This window comes from Pholcus phalangioides, unplaced genomic scaffold (genome assembly GCF_987345545.1).
Source record: "Pholcus phalangioides strain wild (caught in Gottingen) unplaced genomic scaffold, Ppha-v1.0 ptg000020l_1, whole genome shotgun sequence".
In the NCBI taxonomy this organism is placed as follows: Eukaryota; Metazoa; Arthropoda; class Arachnida; order Araneae; family Pholcidae; genus Pholcus; species Pholcus phalangioides.
This window is the reverse complement of record NW_028301613.1, coordinates 6996427-7021490: the sequence shown is the minus strand read 5'-3', so window position 1 is coordinate 7021490 and position 25064 is coordinate 6996427. Positions and strand designations below refer to the sequence as shown.

The following is a 25064-nucleotide window of genomic DNA, read 5'->3' as shown; positions in this document are numbered from 1 at the left end:
ACTCAAGGGACTCCAGATTTCAAGTGTTGAGATCTGGTCCGTTCACACCATGCCAAAAAAAAAAAAAAAGCTAGGTTTAATAAAGAACCACATTATACTGTTGGCAGTTTCAATGGATTTTTAACGATAAAGATATTTAAGAATTTTTCAGAATCTGTGATTTGAACTTCCTGGCATGCTGACTAATGCAGGAGAATAAAGTAAAGATATAAGGCTCTATATAGCGAGCACCATGCAGAATGAATAATTTTCAGAATGAAAAAATATGTTCAGTTACCTGTATATTCTTAAATTGAGAAATTAAGCAAAATTGCGCAAAAGTTAATCATGTGGGAAAGCCACCAAAATGTGTGACGAGCTACTGTGTGAGAAAACAAAACACAATGGTAAGGACACATCAACACCATCCAATCGACTCGCACCTTGCTATGACTCTACCTATTTCTAGTGAGGGCGATACATAACTACAGGGTATCCCACAGAAGTGACATTACTGTATCTTTCCTACTCCAAGCATCAAAGGTCAAGGTCAAACACACTCAAGGATGGATTTTGTCCAATTCTTTGCAAAAAAGAAAACCCAGAGAGACTAAGCTAAGATTGGTTCTTGTAATGGACTGAACGACATTTACTGTTCATTATATTAGATAAAAGATAACGTGGCAAAAATTTCGTAACAGTCGTTATAATGGATACAGGACTCCCTCTCAAAAAATTTGAAAAAGTTGGAAAATGCAGGACTAAAAAGTAGGATGGGGAGGGTACCCCCCAGACAACATGATCATAGCAAATTTTTTTTTTTAAACTCCATTAATTTTTCGTTTTTTTCCATAGCACGATTTCAGTATCCTATAAGATAGTCAAAGCAAAATGACGGAACAGTTTTTGGCCAAAACAGTGTACTAGCAACTACAGATAATTCTTTTGTCTCCACTCACAATATATATTAAATTTTTTTTTTTTTTTTTTGGAGTCTTACACAGTCCAGTCTGTCAACTCTCTTCAAAAAATGCACACAGCAAATTATGAAGACATGAAAGTTGTTCAAAAATTACGCTTCTTCGAGATCACTTTCAAAAGCATAGCGCCAAATATGTATAAATTACAAGTTCCAATGCAAATAAGTCACAGTGAACCCAGGGCCGCAACTGCGGGGATGCAGGCGGGTCTGCTGCCGCGGGCGCAGAACCAGAGGGGAGGTGTAGATTTCACCAATCAACCGCTCCTTCAGCATTACATGGGGGCGCCAAAATACGCTCTTGCCCCAGCTGACCAAACATCTAGTTGCGGTCCTGGGTGAACTGGATGGTTGTGATCCCTTTTTTAAAGGGATTTGTTTACATTTCACTGTTCAATATCAGTAATAGTTTATGAAAAATGAAACACTTTAATTTCTGGCTCTTTGCTGAATATTGTCAAACTAAGCAAATTAAAAATTAATAAACCAAGTGGGCCACCCCCTCGCCCCAAATAACCTTGAAAACGATAAAATTTCTGCTTTGGCAGAATCATTACTTGTAATCTACAACATTTGTACTATTTGGCAATATATCGATGACTCCCTGCTCAATTAAAACCAATTACACAAATTTTGTAGATGGGATTTGGTAGGAAAAGTAGGGCATTTTACCAAAAAGTGGAACGAGTGGGAGCCCTGTGGATGGTCTTTATAACAAGCGACGATTGTATTATATTATTGTACAAGTAGAATTTGATAAAACTACATGGTATGATACATGGTAATTATGGCTCAGCTCAGTTTGCTGCTCAAGTGACCTGTAAGTGTGCAGTGGAAACATACTGTTTGCAACTGAAGTTATCCGGAAGTAGGACATTAGCCATTTTAGCGAACTGGAGGTGTTATTTTGAAATGTGCTGTGCGCCCGAAAGAAGAATGTGCCAAAATCTGTGAAGCATGTCACAGAACAATCTAGACGAATTTGAAAAGTGTAGAAAGCACTATTAGAGCATTTTTACCGCAGAAGATTTCCAATCATCCGAGGGCTCATTGCAGAACAATGCAACACTTGGGGCCCTTAAGTGATTTGATATTCCTTCGTGAGCCAATTGAGTGGGTAGGTAGGTATGCGGCAAGGCCAGATCAGATGGCTCAGAGGGCGAATTAGATCTGTGGGCCACGAGCTGAGCATCTAGGCTAAATGGGATCATTGCAAGAAAATCCCAATAATAACAAATGTGGACAGTGGCATATTTAGGGGGGGGGGGGGGCTTAACAAACTATCACCCACGGCGACAAGCTCAGAGGGGGCAGAAAATTCGAGGAATGAATGGCCAGGAAACATTATAACAGGAGAAGGCAGCAAAACCAAAAAATCTACCTCTGCCCAGAGAACAAGGGACTAGGTCTAGCATGTAAGTGACCAAACAAGTGACAGAGTTTGCAACCATGTGTGTGCAGGCATGTGAATAACCAAAAGAGTAACAACATATCTATGACCAAAGGAGTGACCTAGATCATGTGAATAACCAAAAGAGTAACAACATATCTATGACCAAAGGAGTGACCTAGATCATGTGAATGACCAAAAGAATCACGTAGAGCATGTGAATGACCAAAAGAATCACGTAGAGCATGTGAATGACCAAAAGAGCAATCTGAAAAGTGAGGGATCAGGTCAGTGAGCAACCAAAAGAGTGACATAGGGAGAATGTGAACATGGGAAGAGATGACACTGTGTGTGTGTGTGGGAGGGGGGGGGGACCAAAAGAGCGATTTATAGCAGCGGTTCTCAACTTTTAACTTGTGAAGTCCTTTTCAGTCTATAATTTCTATGGTGGGGCCACGTGTAGGCCTCTTCTTTTTATTCATTTGCCAAATTCACAGATTTATTTTGTGGTCTGCAGAGCCCTGCTGAGAACCCCTGAACCAGAGCTTGTGTGCAAGCATGTAAATGACCGAAAAAGTGATCAATAGAGAGAGCGAGCAACCAAACGAGTGTGCAAGCATGTGAAAGACAAAAGCAGTGTGCGAGTAACTGAGTAACCAAAAGACAGGCATATTTACAGGGGCAGGGCTAAGCAGGTTATAACACAGGGCAGCAAATTTGCTTAGCCTGCAGGCAGCAAAATCCATCCACGACTGTGCCCCCTCCCCCAGAAACTCGAATTTCAACCAACTTTAACGAGAAACAAATCTTCAGGACAAAAAATACATCTATAATTGGTCATATTCATAAAGATTCAGTGAACCTTTACAGATTGTTGCAAGGAAATCCTGATCATTTGATCCCGATAATATTCCGTATGAATATCTGCAGCGGATTTACAACTTTTTTCACATGAGTACATTTTAATATGTGAATTTAAAATTGAGTGCAATTAATCGCAAAATGCTGGAAGAGTTCCTTATTTGGTGAGCTAAAATGTATCATTTGGTCGTTTTATTGCTTTTCTTGCAAAGCAATATTTACCAAAAATTGCTTTTCTTGTGAAAATAAAACGGCCAAATGATACATTTTAGCTCACCAAATAAGAAACTCTTTCAGCATTTTGCGATTAATTGCACTAAATTTTAAATTCACATACTAAAATGTGAAAAAAATACTCATGTGAAAAAAGTTGTAAATCCGCTGCAGATATTCATACGGAATATTATCGGGATCAAATTATCAGGATTTCCTTATTATTATTTCAAGTATTTCATGTTTTTGCGATCATATTGTGATTATTTCTCAAAAATAAATTTCAAAAACATATTTTCACAAGCACAACGCTAGCATGAGTACAAAATACTGCAATCCGAATCTCAGTAAGTGGTTCTCCCCCACTTTATGTCACATGGAGCAAAAGCTTCGAGCTGGTATGGAAATTTCCCTTTTCTCCTTGAACAGTGCAGATTATCCTTTATAGGCTAAGCATCAGGAGATGGTAGGCGACCCCCCCAGATATGAACTGTGAAGCATGACCCCCAAGCTCAGTTCTTTTCAAGACCCCCTCCCCCACTACAGTGAATTTATAGTGTGAAAAAACAGCCTTGCCTAAGAGCCACTGCAATAATCTGGAAATTCGTGACGGGCCGCACGAAGCATCTAAAGAGTATGTGAACGACTAAAGGAGTGACATGGAGCTGGAGCATGTGCAAGAATGTGGATGGCCAAAAGGGTAACCTAAAGCATGCCAGAACAGGAATAACCTAAAAGAGTGACCCTGAGAGTGTGCGATCATGTAAGTGAGAGATAGAGTCAAGGGCAGAGTCTGTGAGTGACCTACAGAGTGTGCGAATGACCAAGTGCGAGTATGTGAATAACTAAAAGAGTGTACAAGTAAGTAAACAACCGAAAGAATGACCTGGACCACATGAAAGAATGTGATTGGCCAAAAGAGTGACTTTGAGAGTGTACGAGCATGGGAGTGACCAAGAGAATAACCAGAGAGTGTGATGGGCTGGATCTGTGAGCACAACAGGACCTTTAGATAAACCATTCAGAGAGTCATCAAATGTGGCACCTCCAAAACATTAGTTTATTTTCTCTGTGCTTGCCTCGTCCAACTGGATTATACTGTCTTCTTTGTTGGCTAGGACTTTAAACCTGTTTAGTGAAATTGTAATAAAGGACGATTATAAAGAAATTACATTTTCTTTCTGATTTAATCCAATACAAATGTCATTTAGGTACATCAAGTTGACAATAACAGCTCACAAAGCAAACGCCCAGTAAAGTAGGGCCATGCTATCATTTATTAATTCACAAATATATAATATTAAGACCGCTGCAGGAGGGGTCATATATTACAAGATCGGCACACCAATGTATACATGCCTATATGCCTTGGGTTGCACTAGTATTGCAGCCCGACTATCGTTCCGAGGATCCAGGTTTGAACCCCGTTGACAGCACAGTGGTGATCGGCTGAAGTTGGTTTTCCAGCTTCTGGGCATGAATGTGAGCCAGTCCCCCATTTGAAAAAGTCTCTCCCCAGAGAGCAGGCAGGCCTACAACACGGTACTGACAAAACATGAAAATTCAAGCATTTCCATCTTTAGTTCAAAAAATAGAAGCCAGATGGCAACATGAACACGAAAAAAAAAAACGCAACTCGACAACATAAATACGTTAGGGCCGAGCATACACTCATCAGAACACCCATTCTCTCTCCGGCATGTGTCAATTCATTAAAATTCCGCAGAGGAATGTGTATGAGGTGCATGTTTGGTTGGGGTTAGAGGTCTTGGCGCCAGGGTTTCAGCTACAGTCACATTTTTCGCAAAATGCGAAAGAATTAGTAGCCACTTTTGCAAAAATGCATACAGGAGGTACAAAATGAGAAGACATCCAACCATCAATCATTAGCATTGTAGTATTTTGCTAAAGCTTCTCTCCCCCCCCCCCCATTTTCACTTTTTTGCTAAAGGAATTTTTTTTATCTAGCTTAAACCCTGCTTGGCGGGCAAATCCAACCAAAAGTGAGTGCGAGTGCATGTGAGTGACTTAGAGACAGAAGCGTATTTATAGGGGTGGGGACTAAGCTAGCACCTCCTCCTCCACTCGGGTTGTCAAGTTCATTTGCAACGTCATTAAGAACTACCTAACAAGGTTTTCATTTCTTCTTATTTTGCCATATAATCTTCCTGATTGGCTCACAAACATCACATGGTGATTGGATGTGGGGTAGCATAGAAATCGCCACTTCTGAGCCCGATCATTTCTTTTCCGCACAATGATGACACTGGCACAAGCAGGAAACTTTTCCCCCTGAATATTCTGCGGGAAAATGGACTGAGCAGCGTGCAGAGGCCTTATATCTATAGGCGGTGCTGGCAAGAGCCTCAACTAGATGCTTGGTCACCGGCGGGGGCAAGCGTACATTTTGACGCCTATTGAAGCAGCCATTTCAGAATGAAATTTGTGTCCCACTCTGGTCTAGCGCCCCACCCCCCCCTGTTGCGGCCCTGGTGGTGCTTAGCTAGCACTAAATTCTAGAAATGACTGGTCAAAATTAAGACTAGAATGGGAGAAGGGTGGAGAAATTCGCCAGTAGGTATAGCCCACGGGCAACAAAAAACCAAAATCCACCTCTCAATCAAAATACAATCCGCCACTCAAATTTCAATGAATGGATTCTTGAAAAAAGTGGATTATGAATTTAAAAAAAAAAAAAAACACCAATTTACAAAGCATTTTATATGGTGGTGGTGGTGGTGGAGAGGGGGGGGGAAGGTATATTAGCGAATCCCATAGTTATTGAGAGGGCGCGCCCCCTCCCCTCAACGAATGAAAAAAAAACAAGTGGATGCTCTGTTTTCCGTGCATAACACCACCAAAAGACACATGAAGCTTCTAAAGTGGAATCGAAATCCCTCCCGACGTCTCGACGCGTTTAAACGATAACAGATCGATAGGTTATCGAAAAAAATAATGGATTGTAGTTCCGTTATCCGCACTCAATTAAACTATAAGTGAGGAAACATCACATGAGTGAATGGTGATGACACTTTTCTCTCGAGGGCATCCAGAAAAAAAATAATAATAATAACACTTACCCGTCCCCGACAACAACACATTTTATTGCTTGCATTCTTCAATCAGTTTCTTGGAAGTTCCAGAACAAAAAAAATTATAAAATCAAACGAAAACTGTTTTCTTTTAAGTTTATTTAATAGTATTTATTTCCCTTTTTTTTCCCCCTTTTCCGAAAATATTCTCATCGAAGAAAATCTATCGAAATTCCGAGCACAATCCACACATACAGGAGTCCACACAAGCTATTACAATTATATTATTATTTTTTTTTTTTCTTCCGCTCACTGCCACTCGTAACAGTAGGGAGGGGAAGCAAGATGGCGTCATCCATATTCACCATAATATTTCCCCCCCCCCACACACCCTCTACTCAAAAAAAAAATCATAATAGTTTTATGCTATAAAATAAATAAGCTCGGATGTATGGATATTTAATAAATTATAGTGTGAATTTATTATTTTTTCGATATTATAAGGTATTTTTTTAATTTTTTGGACTTGATATGGTGTTTATGAATAAAACCAATCACTGAAGACATATTATCAGTAGATGATGTGATCTAAGTAAAAAGTCTTTTTTGATTTGTTTAATTTGTTCAGTGGAAAAGAAATAGTTTATTTATTATATGATGACCATACGTCCAGAGTTCTTTTAAAAACAGAATTATATTTATGACATGAATGTCGCTCTCCACTTGTTAATACAAGATATACAGAAGACTGGATGTTGTGAAGATATTTATTATTTCAGATGTTAATTTTTTAAGGAAGGAAAAAAACTCATCTCGGCCTCTACCGGGAGTCGAACCCAGGTGCCTCGATTGCCGGACGAGTGCTCTGACCACTAAGCTACAGAGGAGATAGAGATTTTCCTTCGATAGAGCAATCGAGGGACCCGGGTTCGACTCCCGGTAGAGGCAGAGATGAGTTTTTTCCTTCCTTAAAAAATTAACATCTCAAATACTAAATATCTTCACAACATCCAGTCTTCTGTATATCTTGTATTAACAAGTGGAGAGCGACATTCATGTCATATATATAGCCCTCTGGTGGCTCGTCGTCCATGAGCTATTAGCTGATCGGTTCACCGTCCATTGTACGGTTCCGTTTGGCACATATACGCTCTAGCGAAGGAAAATCTCTATCTCCTCTGTAGCTTAGTGGTCAGAGCACTCGTCCGGCAATCGAGGGACCCGGGTTCGACTCCCGGTAGAGACAGAGATGAGTTTTTTCCTTCCTTAAAAAACTAACATCTGAAATAATAAATATCTTCACAACATCCAGTCTTCTGTATATCTTGAATAGAATTATATTTCTTAAGGCACGTATACACTAGCGCGCGGATCGTGTAATGCAAGCGTTCGCAATCGGTTGTTCAGTAATTTGTACGGTGTTGCGAACGATTAACGAATCATTCTTGATCTGTTTGAACCTTAGAGGAGAAATAAAGTAGAGTGAGGGAACCCTATTTTTCGGGTGCAGACCTTAGAGGAGAAATAAAGGAGAGTATACTATAGAGGAGAATACTTTATTTCTCCTCGATGGTTTGAACCGATTCAATAGGAGTTGGTTTTTTTGACGAACACAAAGGAATTCTTCCTTCTAGTTTGGACGGCGTCGTTATCGGTTTGCGTGTTTGTACGTGCTTCTGAGCCTATCTAGAGCCTTCATTTTTTTCCCTCGTCTTATTTCGCGAAAGTCATTTAATTTAATAGTCATAATAATTGAAATTCGTCATTTTTGAGTCATTTAAATTCGTCATTTTTAATAGCCATTTAAATTCATTTCAAAATATCATTTCATGTTCCTCAATAGTTGTTACTGCCGCTCAAAACCTACAGATGGCGCTGAAACAGCTCTCGGATGGAGCCATCGTTGATGATGATAATTCGTTTCGGAAATCGTACCCACCAAAGCGTATTAAAGACAATTATTAATACGATTTGGTACTTACTGAATGCATTGCGAACGCTTGAGAATGCTTGCATTGCACGATCCGCGCGCTAGTGTATTTAAAGTGTTTGGTTGACTCATCGTATCAGTGAAAATCACTCATTTTGTTGCTGCACTAAAAAATTTCACTTTTAAATTTTTTAATCGTGAATTCATTATTTAACGCGAATTGCGAATCGTTGGAATGTCCCGTTTTATGAAATATGGTCACATTACTCACAACTAAAACTGTACAAATAAAGTAACTTTGTGAATTTTTTATTTTTAAATATACTCCGTTGTTGAAATATTGAACTAAAAGTTAAATTTTTTTTTTCAATTTTATTCAAAACTGACATGTGATGTGGCGTTGAGAAGTTCCGCCGCGTACTCTCTTCCTCCTTTAAATTTACATTGATCTTGAACTTGATTAGTAAACAAAATTCCGGGTTGCGTTAGAAGCGTTGCAATGACGGCTGTCTGGCAGCAGGTTCTTGCCGTTGACGCCCGTTTCAATACCTACAGATTCCCTAACAATCCTCAATTTCGTAAGTGCATTTCATTCATTCCAAGTGGGTTTCAGCCGGGTGGAGTGAGAACTTCCCTGAACGGACTCAATATTTATTCACAGCCCCCATCAGTTTTAACTACAGCTGTTCCTTGTCTCCCATTCTAGTCTAATGTTGGCATTCGACTTTTTCTGTTCTTCCTTTGAGCTTTCAATGATCTTGAACTTCAATAGCAAACAAAAAGGAACAGCTTCGGTATAGGGGACAGGTTGGCGATTTTCGGCGACTTTTTTTTTCGGCGCCAAATATGTCCGACGACTCCATCAGAAGTCGCCAAGGCCGTTAGACACATTACGAGCGCCGAAAAAAAAAATCGCCAGCATAGAAAACAATATGAAAAATATCATGAAACACAAGAGAAATGGAAACGTAAATAACAGCTGAATTGAGCGAGCATAAAAATGCTAAAACCAACAAGCATAATTATAATAAAAAAATAATTATAAATGAAAACCCGGACTCTCTTTCCGGGAATCCGGGTTCTTATAAATAAACAACGGTCCTGCATGATGTATAAATAAATATATTCTATGTATTATAAATTAAAACCCGGACTCTCTTTCCGGGAATCCGGGTTCTTATAAATAAACAACGGGCCTGCATGTTGTATAAATAAATATATTCTATGTATTATAAACTAAAACCCGGACTCTCTTTTCGGGAATCCGGGTTCTTATAAATAAACAACGGTAAAATAAATAAATAAAATAATAACGATGCAGGGGCATCCTGCATGTGGAAAAGAATAAATATTGGAAAATATTAAAGGTACAACCTGAGGGAAAATATATCCAAAACAATTCGGAATTCCAATAATTCCAATTAATCCGACACACACACTACATCATATATACGGAAGGAAGAGAAAATATGAAGAACTATCCCAACGGTTTTTCAAAACGCCGCGGCTATTAAGTGACGTCATTTGGAAGAAAAAGAAGAGAGAGAATAGAATGGAAAAAAGAGAAAACCAGTTTGAAAATGGCAGTAAAACCCGTTTGAAAGACGCGCTAGGACGCTAGGAACACGGATAAACAACCACCAGCGCCACTGCCTCGCAGAATTCTTCGAATATTCTGGAACAACGACAACCCAGCAGAACAACAACAAACCAGAGCGCGCCAACGATGGCAACTTATCGCCGGAAAAAAGTCGCCAATTTGGCGTGTCCCCTATATCGAAGCTGTACCGTCCATCCTGTTTCATTCACATGTTTTATTTCTTCGCATTCGTATCATAGTGTTTGTAGCAGCTCTCTGTCGTCCCCGCCCAAAAAAACTGAGAGGATCGCAAATGAGTCTGACTGTATATTTCGAGACCATCCAATCCCTTTAAGCCGGTTTCCTGTGCCGCGTGCAACGTGATTCGCCCAGCGCGACACACCGTTCACTCACCAGTAAGAAAAGCAGCATGACTGTTTTCCTACAGAGCGCAATACGGCTCACGACAGCGCTTTACGTTGGGCGTTGGCGGCCTCCTTCTGGAGGAGTCAAATGTGTTGTGCGCCGCGGCTTTGCCGATATTCTCTTCACTCTTGTGTGTTTTATTCCCCTTCCCTTCAAACCGGAGCACGCAGACGACAGAGTAGCTGATACCAAAGCCATATACTTTATATAGCCGCCCTGATCTGATGCGCCTCACTAGGAAAACACAAACGCGTAGCGTGATTATGTAACTCGTTTCTGTCGGCGTGAAATAGTCTAATTTGGTTCACGCTGCTCAACAAACCTATTCCTAGGAAAACCCGGCTTTAGGAAAGAGTGCACAAACCATCGTCTCTCCTTGGGGTCATGTTGGTCTGTATGCTGAGTCTGAATACACATTTGTAATCTAATTGTGTTACTCATGTATATTTTCTATCTTTCAGGAACTCTTTATATCAGAAGAAGAAGCCAACTCCTGAGGGAGACTGCGAAGAAAGAGGTAATGAAATGAATGGTTGGTGAAACCAGTTTTTATTTAGTATTATTACCAGCTCTGCCTATGCTCTATTGTAAAGACTGAGTGCTGCAAGTTAGCCATTAACCGATTTATTCATTGTTCCCCTCCCATTTCAAAGTATGATTATATTGTTTTTAGATACCTTTTCTTCATTTATCATCCAAGTGTCATTGATTTCTTTATTTTTCTTTCCCAATCTGAAGAATGCAGCCGTTCGTAAACAGTACTTGAGGAATCGCAGTCAGTTATTGTCGCAGCGTTATGGTCTGCCTTTAGATCAGGGGTGAGTATCCGTACTAAAAATGATACCAACTTAAGCTAAGATGAAAATTTACATTTTTCTGGTTTATGCTAACTAGTGTTCACTGTCATTCCACTGCATTTTTACTTATATCTTGCAGATTTTTCAACTTCTTTTTCATATTAAATGTTTCTTATATCGATATTGAAATTTTTATTGGTTTTATCACGTTTTTAATGTACAAGGTAGTTTATGGCATTGCTCACGTTCCATGTATTTTTAAAGTTCGTAGTTTTGGGAACTGTATTTTTTTAAAATAGTTAAAACTAATACAATAGTTTAAAACTGAATTTTCTTCTATATTTGAATTTTTCAGGAGCGTTAGAAGCAGAAGCATCGGAGCTCGTAGTAGCAGCAGGATTACCTTGGAGGTAATTTTTTTTTCAATTACTACAAGATATGCAGTAAATGCTCATTGTAATGACCATGTACTATGGCGACCGTTCGGTTACAGCGATTGGTATGATAACTACCAAATGTTTCCATACAACTATGTTATATGTTTTCCTTTTTATGTAACAACCAGTCAATATGAGGTCTGTTTATAACAGCGATGGTGGTCATTATAACGAGGGTCATCTGTATTACCTTAATCAAATAACATAGATTATTTTCAGAAGCAGATTTATGGTTTTTTGCCGCTGGCAGGCAACACAAATCTATGGTGTTTGGTCAGAGAACATGATACCTCTTAAAATGTATAAACCTAGTTTGTCTGAGCTCTGATATAATGCACAAATTTATTATGAGTAGAAAAGTGTGTTTTAAATGTACTGTCTAAATATGGCTACATCGGATCAACTTTAATTAAATTTTTTTTTCTCATATGAAAGCCAAGTGATTCCTTTGATGGTCGTGATGCCATGCGTTCCAGTCTTCATAATTTCACTTCCGAAGAAGGTGTGGTTCCGACTCATGCCGCTGAAGCAAGTAGAGCAATGGCTGGTGGGACAAGCATAGAGGAGAATTATGCCTTTGCTGGAGTTTACCACATATTTGATCAGCATAAAAGTGCGGGTAGGAATTTTTTTCCTATGTAAAATGTAAATGGTAGCGAATGTTGCTTCAAGCTTATTCCTTGTGAATTTGTTTTGTAAAGGTCAGTTTTTCATTAACTTTTTGACAATATGTTTTTTGAATCTGACGGTACTGGGTGCATTCATAAAAAGTTGCGTAGTGAAGTAATGTAAAATCTCGTATCTCTGGGAATATTCAGAATATTTCAGTGTTTTTTATGTCTGCGGGTAGATCTCGTTAACACAAAGTTTAATCAAACCACTCTAGTTTTAACACACCTCCCATTCTGGGCACCAGTTTTTCGACCCACTTTCATAACAAAATTGTTTGGCACTATATCATGAGAGGTTCGCAACGCAATTAAAAACCACTTATGTTGTCTGATAGACATTTCTAAGATTCTTTCTTTTTGCTTCTGAATAATTTGTGTAAATCACAGTTTTTCTGTTATAGTAAATACATATTTTTTATTCTCTTTAGTAACTGCCGTGAGATTTGCCAACAACGACAAAAATTTGCTTGCCTGTTGTTCATTGGATGGCAAGTTGTCTATATGTCAACTAATTCCTCCAAGCGTCCTCTACGTGTTGAGTGGTCATACAAAAGGTGTTACTGGTGAGTGTTGTGTATTATGCAACTTTACATGATGAAAAGTTTCTTCACTGTCATTTTTTATTTACTTTTGGGTTTGACATTTATCACCAGGTTTTGAATGGTCCTTGGCCAATGATCTCTTGTTATCCTGTTCTCTGGATGCATCGATACGTTTATGGGATACTTCTGCCGGCAAATGTGTGCGAGTCGTCCCGGATTCTGTTGGTGGGTCTGTTCAGTGCTGCGCTTTTCAGCCTTTCAACAACAACATGGTTGTCGTATCCTTTCAGATTATTTGCTCCTGTTTTCTGCTCGTACTGTGTTTACTGTATGTTAATTTATATGAAAGTAAAACAGACTCACGGTCTCTGTTACCAAACTTATACCCCGTTCTTTCCTACGCTGCTGAAATCTGGGACCCCTACAGCTCCAAGAATATAGACAAACTCGAATCAATCGGAAATAAATCCACCCAATTTGTTCACGACTGCTGGTCATCTTTCATTTCTATGTCTGAACTTAAAAACAAACTTCATCTCCTCCCTTTCTCTACTTTTCATCTCATTTCTCGATTAACATTGTTATATTAAATTTTTGATGATCAATTTAACATTGATATCTCTGGTATCTTAACCAAACCATCCTACATCTCTAGAAGACTCTGCCATTTTCTTAAATTAAAACCTATTTTTGCTTCCACTGACTGCTTTAAATACAGATTCTTTCCTCATACCATTGGTGAATGGAACAAACTTCCAAGCGCTATTGTCGAATCCCCACTATCACTAGTTTTTTGTCCAATATCAAATAATATCTTTGTCGTTTTCAGTTGCAACTTTTGGAGGCTTCTTCTTTGTATATACACATTTTGTCAGAAAATTCGGAATTTATACTCGACATGCACTTTTTAGAAGAATAAAATTGTCACCCTCTTATCGGGGCCATAAACGCATAACTGAGGAGGAAATTGCACGAGCCACAAAATTTGGGCAGGAACAAAAGCACTGTTATAAAATCATCAAATTCTATAGTGGGGGGGGGGAAGCAAACATGATTTGTGTTCACAAAAATTGTTGTTATGGCCCTTATCCTTTTCACTTGCTGAGTATAAAGCTTTATTTTTTATTTAATGCATCACTGACATGAATTAGTTGCAGCTGATTACATCCAGCGATGGCTAAAAACTGATTGAAGCAATCTATGATGTAAGTGGCATGTTCCCCCTTCCCAGGAATAGACATTTGGCTTTGCCGTACTGCTCATTATGATTTTCTTCTCTTTGAATTATTGTAGTCTCATAATTTTTTGATGCAAGTCATCTGAACTTTATGAAAGAAATTGTCAATTTGTTTACGCTTCAAATTTAGTTTACAGGTACGAGCAGGGGAAATTACGAGCCATCCTCGATTCAGCCTTTCGACATCTGAAATTGGCAAGATGGCTTGTATCTGCTTTGACCATACGTCCCATTGAGTCTGTTTCGTTTTCAGGGAATTTTTTCGTGGGCAAGATTTTTATTTACAAGTTGTAATGGCAGGTAATTTAACCTACTTGGTGACCATGTTAATCAAGTTGCTATGCACAAACTGATTTTCTAAAAAGAATAATTTTTTTTTTATTGTTAGGCCTTAATTACAGCTAAAATTACCTACCGAAACATTTACTTGATAATAACTTCATTTTCTCATAATGTGGTAGATAAACGATTAAGTCAACTATCAATTTTTTTTAGAGCATAGATTTGATTTTTTTTCAGTTGCACAGTAAATAGCTTTATTACATCTTAACATCTGTTCTGTAGACTGGTAACAACAAAGGTCTCGTTCAGGTTCTGAATGTATCAACTGGCATGTATTTGAAGGTAAAGAATTTTTTTTTGACGAAGTGAAAATTCATATTTATCATAGTGACTTTCTCTGTGTAGATATCTAACTCGTATTACGATCGTACCTAGTCTGGCCAGACGTCCCAGTTTTTGACTAATAAATGCGCTGTCTCGCAAAAATTTTTTCAGGAAACCTGTTTGCCCCCGTTTTTCTTTTGTGATATCAAAGATTTTGCAAGTCTAATTATTTTTAAATACTATTCAACTGTTTTGTTTACAGAATGGCCAACTTTGGCGCTTAAACTCAGGGCCACCATTACCAGATATGGGGATTGGTGCAAAAATAATCACAGAGCGTATAATATAAGAAAATAATTGCATGTGCTGAATCATTTTAGATCATTTGTTACATTATTTAGAATCTACTAATACTTTTACTTACTTCACTGTGCATTTACACCACCTCTTCTCCAATATGATTTTTTTTTTTTCTAGTTAGACACACTTTGAGTAAATCTGAAAGGCTCTTGACATCACATCCTTAGAAGGGAAATGTGTTACCCCCGACTTACGTTGTTATTGAAGAAACAGCTACTAACTGACATAAATCGGGATATCAATGTATAACAACATTTTCATGGTGGTCGAAGAAAGTATTTCATTTTCGGGGGAAGACAAAATTTGGTAAACAGCTAGTGTGAATTTGGCCTTGTGCCATCCAAAATTGCAAGATGACTTGTATTTGCTTTGACTTTATGTCCTCTTTGGAACCGATGGCAATTCTTTTGTTGAAGTGATTTGATTGGAAAGTAGTAAAGACAGGTAATTTAACCTACTGGTTGGCGATGATTGGCACTTTGGCACTCTTCGGCGATGTTTTTGTACAATGTCAAGTTTTTGCACAAGGGGAAAATCCCTACATTATTTTTTAAAAAATCCCTTTTACATTAACTTTTATACAGAATTTAGAAAAACCTCTCCAAAGTTGGCAGCTATTCTGTGAGGTTATGTTCAAGAATTGCCTCTTTCGGATTTGGTTTTAAACTGTAGGTACCAGAGTGCAATAGGCCTACAACAGTACAATTATTCAATCATTACACTTAATCGTAGAAAATTTATAGTAGAGATGGCAGCACTACACATAACAAGCATTACAGAAACAAACCCCCCCCCCCTTTGGTTACACAACACGTACATGCACATTCCAACATGTACCAATTTGTTAGAAGTTCCGCAGAGGAATGTGGACAAGATGCATGTGTTAGTACGTACCAGAGTGTTACATTTATGTTTGATGCTAATTAAGAAATTGGCTCTGATAACTTCCCAATCAAACACCCTTCAAAAAGTCATTACTGTAGTGGCCTCTACTGTATCACTGAGAAACAGCTCCGGTAACTGACAGTTTAAAAAAAAAATTGGCTACCTCTCGTTTTAGGTTCACTAAATAATTCTTGTAAATGTAAGAATTTAGAATTTGCTGTGTGAATATAACCAAAGTGTAAAATGATCACATTACTTAATTCGATATAGTACAGTATTTAATATAATTCATCTGCGAATCAATGTGTGTTTGAAATACAAGGGGTGTATATAAAAAAAGGGGGTGTCAGAAAGTAAAAGATACAATAGCTACTATTTATTCGAAACATTTTTGTTTGGTGAAACGTCTATTACAAATTATTTACTAATCATGCATTATGTTTTTCTATGTAATTGCCACCATTGTCGCAATATTTATTTAGCCCCTGTACTAGTTTCTGTACCCCCAGTGTCATAGAATTCCACTGCTAGCTAGCAGAATCGCATTGTAACCTCATTTTTCCATTGCCTCATCTTCATTTATTGATTAATATTTCAACAGGTAAGCATTGCAGAATGTAGAGATAGGCAAGAGAAAATAAATACAATAGCGAGAAGGAATACAAATATACATAAACAAGCTTGGAATGATGGTTAAAAACGTGATGTGGAATAATACGTAATAACATGATACAAAAATTCAAGGCAAAAAATTATTAACGAATACAGCTAAAAAAATATGTAAGAAATCATGACAAGTAGACAGACATGCAGTATCAAAAAAGGCGAAATTACAGACACGCACAGAAAACTACAAGGTGAAGAAGATCACAGTCATATCGATTACACTATTTAAAATTTTTTACAAAAAGCATAACTACTAGTTCTGCATTGTATTGACTGAAAATGAACAAAAAATGTATCGCACAGTTCAGTAGAACTAATGTCATTAATATAAATATGGAATCGCCTATAAATGCCATGAATGTGTTGTCTGTCCAATCCACTAGGCATAAGGTTCATGATTTATGGTCGAAACTTACCACTTGAATGTATTTGAGAAGCACATTGGTGACATTCACCATGTGAGCTCAAGCAGGAAAACATCACCTGTCAACATTACCATCTGTTTGTTTTGAATAGCCTGTTGAAAGCGTTGCAGGATCGGCAATATGCAGCAGTATTAATTGTGATGCTGGGAGAAAAATGCTTCCACTGTCTCAGGAAACAAATTGTGTTCCCGAAATGATTTTTTTCTACTGAAATCGAGTTTTTGAATTTCTTGACTTTTGATGAATGTGTATGGTGCGATCAATGAGGATTAAAGCTTTGATTCATAAACATCTGGCCTTTATTCCCCGGAGAATTCATAAGCATCACATTGTTATATTTTGCTACTCACTTCCCACATAAACTGAGACAATTTCTTTGCGAGTGCTCGCTTTTGTTGAAACGTTCGATTCACAACTGGCAGGGTTCTGAATCGCTATTATCATATCTTGCTACTTGTGGCCGAACTCAATGTAGCAATGAAAAAAAGCTAAATAGTCAAAGTCTTATGGTCAAAGTCAGCATTGCCAATGTACTAATATCACTTCTCTGCCTGTACTTTAAGTATCATTATTAATTTCAAAACAACTCTTGTAGAAGGTGTTCCCGGGCAGTCAGAATTTTCATATGAATTGATTGTTTTGTATAAAATTCACGATAGAAGAATAAAGAATGATATAAGAAAAATAATAGGCAAAAATAGATTATTATATGACAAAAAATATGTCTATAACGATTTGTTTTGCTATTGTCTAACTATTGCTTAACTAAATTGTATTGCAGGGTGGTAGCAGCAAAACCTATGGAATCGTTTTGTCTATAACCTTTGAGTCTTCTGGGAAGATGCTTTGGGTTGGAGATAACAGAGTAAGCTCCATCTATAATTTTTTTAGCAAAATATCTTAATGTTTCATAAACTGTATTATTCTTAACCCCTACGATTTTTAGACGTAATATTACATTGGAAGTTTGTAAGAAAGATAAGAAAATAAAACTTTTTTGTATTGTTATACCGAAAGTGCGTGCTGATTTGGGATAACAAAGAAATCCCGCCAACCTTTTTGTCTGAGTGAATAGGAACACATTTTTCCTTTCAAAATATTTTTTCCCCTCACCCTTTTTAGTATTTCTCGGAAATGGGAAACTGTCGTTGTGGACAGATTCATTGCTCACATACTGCTACAGCTTTATTTGGGCAGTTCTTTTCCACGGAATTTTGCTGATTCCCACATTTAATTCACAACACATCTCCCTAATCTCATTCGAATTGAATGATTCCTCCTCGTTTTTCCCTTTTGCAGATGAAATTCCCTCCATGATTTCTTGCTGTTGCATGCATCTGAGATCCATCAGTCTGTACTGTAGTCAACTCCTGGCCATGTTCTTCCACTAGTTCGTGAATGGCATCCTCATTAACTTCCAAGTCCCATGGTCTTCCCCCAAGAACATAATCTCTTAGACTGGTGATGGGCAAACTACGGCCCGCAGGTCAAATGCAGCTTGCTTAGAGGCTGTATCCAGCTCGTCGCAGATTTCAAAATTTTCAAATTTCAATGATTTAAAAAACGTCATTAAAGGGGAGGGGGTGTTTTTTTAGCGTATGGTAAAATAGTTTTTTGAGAATTTAAGTAATTGATTTTTTAAAAACCTTTTCATATGAGAAAAATGTAACACACATGCAATAAATATACACAAAATTATTAAAATATACTTATTTTCTCTCTCTCCCACACACATAGTTTTTTTTTACAGGATAAACCATTGTGTCTCATTTACAATGAAACCGTCACAGTGTTCAAAGTATACAGCACATCTCACTACTTCACTCTTATGCATAAAAATTCCAATTATGAACATATGTCTAAATATCTTCGCGACAATTTTTTTTTTACCCGCTCCTAAGAACGTTTGTTCATTACTGTCTTAGACAAATGGTGACTTCTGTTCGTGATCTAGCCCAGGTGTCTTCAACCCGTTTTGCTTGCGAGCACTACTGGCCTCCCCTGAAGCACCCAGAGTGCTCGATGCACATGCCCAATTTCATGTTCCGGAGCACTTGATCAACGTTCCGATTAAATGCTTTGTACAAATTGCATTCAAGGATTAAAATCATCCCAATTTCATGCATACGTATGTCAAACTTGCCCCGTAAGGGTGCTCTTCTTTTGATGATGGGTACAGGCAGTGCTCATGACTGAAAATACCTATATCACAAATTTCATTTGCATTCATTGATTTTTTTCTGTCACTAGGGGCTCGTATATCGAAAAAGTTATTTGCAACCGCTCTGTATATGTAATAGGTTAATATGCATCATAAATCATTATTTTATTGTATGATTTTCCTCCAGGGCTATATAGTTTCATATCTCTTTGATCTACCTACTGGAAGACTCACCAAAGGAAAAAGGTATTCTTTCTGCGTGTTTTTTGATTATTTGTGCTAGTTATGTATGAAAATTTTGGAGTGAAATGAATGATTCATTGTAGTCAGTAAAATTATTGATTAATATATATGAGTTATGTTGTATGCATAATGTGACAACCTATCTGCTGCTCTAAAAACTAGTCGGAAATGGCTGGCCAACTGCAGACAAAATATTTGTCTGAAATTAGGGTCCATGTAGCCTGTATTGACTTTCCCACACTTAAAAGGTACAGTAGATAACACTTATTGAAATTAGGGGTAATGTTATAACATGAGAAAAGTTTGTTTATAGTTATCAACATTTAGGTTTATATTATCAATTTCCATTTTCATCCAAAGTTGGTTTTTTTGCTCATTTTTGAAGCGAAAAGCTCAAGCCCAATTTTTTTTTTGCTATATAGGTTATCTGCATGTAAAATCTATTTAGGAAGAGCACCTCCCTCCTTTGATGATAAACATTTTCTTACTCTGTTCGTGATTTCCTCATCGGGCCATTGTGTTCTCTATTATCCATGTAAATGTGGCCTAACATTCGAAATGTACCTATAGCTGAGGCAAAGGATATTTGAGAAAAAAGAGCCCCTCTTTCAGTTCTTGGTCAGTTTATTTCAGATGACAATATCCACAGTTCCTTTGTGAAAAACTTCGAGGGATTTATGGAACGTATTGCATATCAAAAAGTATCTCCTATCAAAAAGACCCTTTCCAAAGACTGGACAGAGCACACACATCAGTATCGCCTGCTTACAGTGATGCACATCATGCTTTGATAACCACTGCCATACGTCTTTCGCTATGCCAGGAGGAACTAAGCCTTGGAAAAGCGGAACAATGACTGTAGGAAAATGAAACCGAGCATTCTACGGTAGAACCTTGCTACAACGATGTTCTGTAAAAAAGAAAATAATGATAAATCCCTATACAACAATATTTTTCAAATTTTGCTTGGAATTGCTTTTAGTCCAATGTTAGTCTTCTGGATACAGTGATATCTTTTGCTACGATAAACATCTTTATAACGGTATTTTTTTCAGATATTTTGAAACTGCTACGATATTTTTTGCTCAAAATCACCTTCAATAGATTTTTAAGTTCCTCACCTCATTAATCACAGTTTTTGTTCTTTCGAGTGTGCTCAATAACATCTGTATTTTGTGTTTTGAAGTGTTTATGAAGTTGCTGTGAAGGTACTTTCTGTATTGTACACAAATGTGCTGTGCAGTAAACTCTCAAGTGTGGATCAAATGAAAATGGAACAGTTGTTATATTTTGGTTAATTTTTGAAGAATATGGTACAACTTTGTGTAGAGGTAGAGCGGGAGGCAAAGAAGGCAACCCCTATACTGCAGAATGGACTTGCCTTAGGTAGTCATGCAGAATCACGTGATATGTGCTGGTGGTCAGCCAACAATATTGCCCATCAGCCAATCATTGTTTTTTCATCTGCATTTGCGGAATGTTTCAGAGTAAAAGAAGAGTAACATGGTGGGTTTATGTTTTTTAGTGACATAAGGAGTTGTAGTTCACACGAAATGCATTGGAGTATGGAGACGGTGTAAACTATAAATACAAGACCATAATAGGCAAAATGCCGACGATTTTGCTGAGAAAAAGATGCCCACGAAGAAAAAAGTTGTAGCTTTTCTGTGACCGAGGTTTCCCTGAACTCTTTCTATCTCTGACTTCACGACTTACCAACCCAACATGATATCACTAAAAATCTCAGCCAGGTATTGAGGTAATCAAACCCACAACCTTGGCTATGCGTGTTCCATGCTCTAACCACTGTACCAATTACAGATATACGTGCACAGTCATTGACTTGTGTGCAGCACTGGCACAAGCGTTTTCACTGTGCACTCACTTTCCTGTAGTGAACTTTCTCTGTGATGATGGCAGGAATGGAACTGAAACACACTTCCACCTTCTTGCTGATGTCCCCTATTGTGTGCCGTTTGTTTTTGTAGACTATACAGTCAACTTCTTTCACCAAAGTGTCTGTGATGATAAGGTGACTTTGACAATCATTCACAGATTCCTGTCCCTCATGGAAACATTTGTGCCGGCCTGCGCATGAGTCACTGACAGTGCATGTTCACTGCACCTTGCCTTTGTTCACCAATGCACTTTGTGAACTCCAGCTCTTTCTGCCACTAAAACGAATAACACCACATTGCTCATCTTTACTCGTAAACATCACGCAGATGAAAAAAGTTTATTGACGGCCAGACGATACTGTCAGCAGACCGGCCAGCACATATCATGCGATTGTATGTGACTATCTGGAGCAAGCTCATTCTACAATAGGGGTTGCCTTCTTTATCTTCTGCTCTACTCCTACATAAAGTTTCGCTACACTTGTACAAAAATAAACCAAATTATAACAAATGTTCTGTTTTCATTTGATCCACCCTTATACTTTACAGGGTGAAACAAGCAACTGAATTATACTCGTCTACTAAACAATTAAATTTTTTGCTGCCGAAAAAATACTTATAAATACATTTTATGGTGGAAATCAACAACATGTGAAAGAGATACCAAAACAGCATAAATTTAGTAAAGCCTGGTGATAATGCTACCTCTCAATATGATGTGATAACCACTTTACAACAATATTTTTTCTTGGTCTGCAGAGTATCATTATATCAAGGTTTCTCTGTACTTACTACTTTTAACCACTGCAGAACAATGTTCAGAAAAACATAGTTTCTCATCAATAACAATTCCCGAATCAGTTAGCCTAGTCCCATCTGGAATAATTGTACTGTTCACTCTATTATCTGGAGAACTGCAAGTTCTTCTTTCATGTACCTACTGTTTTAAATGGCCATGCATTGGCTTCCAGAAAACGACGAAGTATTAGATATCAGAAATGAATTTCATGTTTCACCGAGGCTATAACATCTATGTTTTCATCAGGTTTTTTACTTTTTTCCAGGATTCTGGTCAGCGACGACAACCCAATCACGTGCCTGTCTGCAAGAAGCTGGGCAAGCCGTGAAGCGCAGGACCCTTCGCTGCTGGCTAACTGTGCTAACAATGCTCTGTTATTATTTAGGTTCATGCATATCTATTTTTAAATTTATATATATATTTTAAATCACATCAGTTTTCTTGATCCTGGTTCGACACTGTGTTTTGTCATAATTTTTTCAAATGTGAGTTTCATAGACTGATCGTACATGTTTATTATACAGTATTGTGGGAAACGATGGCACTCTTGAGCTGAAGAAGCAACTTCCTATAAAGCATCGATCTCGTCTGGCCATGATCAGAAGTTCTTTCTGTCCTATCATGTCGTTCCGGCAAGGGGCGTGTGTTGGTGAGTTCTTAAAAAAACAAAAATTGTATTTAACAGATTTCTGAAAATAAATAACTTGGGTTTAAAGTGGCCTGCGACACATTGAGAGATCGCTTAAGTTACCTGCGGCACATTTATAAATAACTCAAGTGATCTGCAACATATTTCCACATTGCTGAAGTGGCATGCAGCACGTTTCCACATGATGCATGTCGTAAGTGGCCCCAGCACATTCCCTGATCAGTTCATTTTCCCTAGGCATATTTACAGATTACTTCAGTGACCTGCGGCACAGTTCTACAAAACTTGAGCAGCCTGTGACACTTTTCTCGATCACATAGGTCTGAAGTGATCAGCGGGACATTTACAGATCACTTAACTGGCCCATGATATGCTTTCAAATCAATGAAGTGGCCTTCATCATGATCAGATGTATGGGGTCAATGACAGAGCCGACTGATGAAATCTATATGTATATTGGCATCATTTCCCCCCCCCCCCACCCACAGCTTTAATTATCGTGCCCCAGCCTTTCAAGTCGATTTCCGTCTATGGCCCACACTCTCATAAAGGTTGAGCACCTTTTCCTTATACAGAGTACTCACTGAGCCCAGAGGTCAACAAACCACAGGTTAGGAAACACTGACTCAAGTGATCTATAAATGTGCAATGGGCCGCTTAAGTGCTCTGGAACGTATGGTGGACCTCTCAAGTTATCTGTAAATATGTCGTGGGTCACTTGAGTTATCTGGGAATGTGCCTCAGGCCACTGAGGCGATGTAAAACTCCAACACGAGTCACTTCAGTAATCTGAAAATTAGCTGCGGATCACTTTATCCACGGCATAGTTGGCTACTAAAGTGATCTGGAAATGTGCCACCACATGAGTTAAGTTCCTTGAATTGTGCTTGCTGTAGTTCTCTCAAGTGATCTGGAAACTGCACCGAGGTTAACTTAAGTGATCTGGTAATGTGCGAGTTATAGCTCATTGTTGCAAAACTATGTTTGAGGTCACAGGCCACATTGGATGACTTCAGGGGCCACATTCGGTCTGCAGAATATCGAAGTTTCACTAATAGCATTAGGAAAAGTTCAATTTTGCTTAGTTGCAGTTCACTTTGCAGTCTTCATGAAAGTTTTTTGTCTCCTCCCTAATACTATAACCTTTCAAAGGAAATGTATATTTTCACTGTTTGTGCTTACAGTAACTGGAAGCGAAGACATGTGCTTGTATTTCTTCGACGTCGAACGTGAAAGCAAGTCTTCAGTCAACAAACTCCAAGGTCATTCCGCAACTGTCATAGATGTGTGTTTCAACTATGACGAGAGCCTCTTGGCATCCAGTGACGCTAACGGCATGGTGATCATATGGAGGAGAGAAAAACGTTGAGTAAAATCATGTTCATGCAAATTCAACAGTCGATACTGGAATGCGGAAGATCGTTTTTTTTTCTTCTGTGATGTGCTGAATTCCATGTACAAACGAACTATTACTGTGTACGTAAGGTGATTTCCTGTGATAATTTATACATGTTCCATTTATCGAGAATGAAATATACATATATATAAGAATAAATTTTAATGTCTTCTATTTTCTGTTTTTCTGTTTCCCCCTTTTTAATTTATTCCCAAAATTTACTCTCTCGCTAGTAAATGCATGGTTGTTAAAGTATCCAATCATAGTTTTTCCATGCGTGAAGCAATGAAGCTAGGGAGGTGTAAGTATGTAGGCGATCCTAGGGTGCATGCTTGATTTTTTTTTTTCTGTCTGAAGAAACTGCTAGTTTTCAGCAGACGGCCGATGAGTAAAGAAGTATAAGTGAGCCATCACATTTTTGTTTTTGACAAAATTACATGAAAAACTTAAACAACACTACTGCATTAATCATGATGGAGCTGTTAGAAGACAGTCAGCACGACTTTGACATTGCATCTCCTGAAGACCAAATCGTCAGTCAAAATAGAATGAACAGATCCAGAGAGTGCTGATGCTTGCCTTGCCTGCAAGTTTTCTGATCGTGCCGCTGTGGTGGTCGAGTGGTCATAGTGATGGACTCCCATCACAAGAGACTGGGTTCCAACCTCACTGTCTCCACAGTGGTGGTCGGCTGCAGTTGGTTTTCTTCGAGGTGTGAATGCAATCTCATCACCCCGTTAAAAAGTTTCGCCACAGAGAGCAACAGGCCTACAAGAGTAAAATTGACTTTTACTCAATCATTACTTTTCATTCATAGTTCGAAAAATAGGAGGCAGATGGCAACACTATAACAAGCATTACACAGAAACAAGCTTCACTTTATTTGTGGTTCACAACATGGAC

General features: G+C 38.2%; 2 protein-coding genes across 3 annotated transcripts in view; one reads left to right on the top strand and one right to left on the bottom strand.

Annotated features, from left to right (window-relative positions):
* Nucleotides 1-6743, bottom strand: part of LOC149070887 (ras-related C3 botulinum toxin substrate 1) — a 33762-nt gene extending 27019 nt beyond the window's left edge. Inside the window, exon 1 of the mRNA XM_089248846.1 lies at nt 6503-6743. Coding sequence (XP_089104972.1) covers nt 6503-6537 — 35 coding nt within the window. The 5' untranslated portion in view covers nt 6538-6743. The remainder of the gene's footprint in view (nt 1-6502) is intronic.
* Nucleotides 6744-8833: 2090 nt separating this feature from the next.
* On the top strand, nt 8834-24335 carry LOC149070886 (WD repeat-containing protein 13-like). Of its 2 annotated transcripts, none has more exons than XM_089248542.1 (13): nt 8834-8962; nt 10851-10906; nt 11128-11207; nt 11542-11596; nt 12059-12242; nt 12723-12857; nt 12948-13114; nt 14638-14697; nt 17797-17880; nt 19364-19422; nt 22382-22501; nt 22641-22765; nt 23950-24335. In XM_089248542.1, exons 1-13 carry the CDS (start codon nt 8884-8886, stop codon nt 24132-24134), a joined length of 1389 nt encoding a protein of 462 aa, XP_089104668.1. In that variant the 5' UTR covers nt 8834-8883; the 3' UTR covers nt 24135-24335. The 2 variants fall into 2 exon arrangements, with proteins under 2 accessions (XP_089104668.1, XP_089104669.1); XM_089248543.1 differs by having other exon boundaries at nt 8849-8962; nt 10851-10921.
* The last annotated feature ends 729 nt before the right edge of the window (nt 24336-25064 follow it).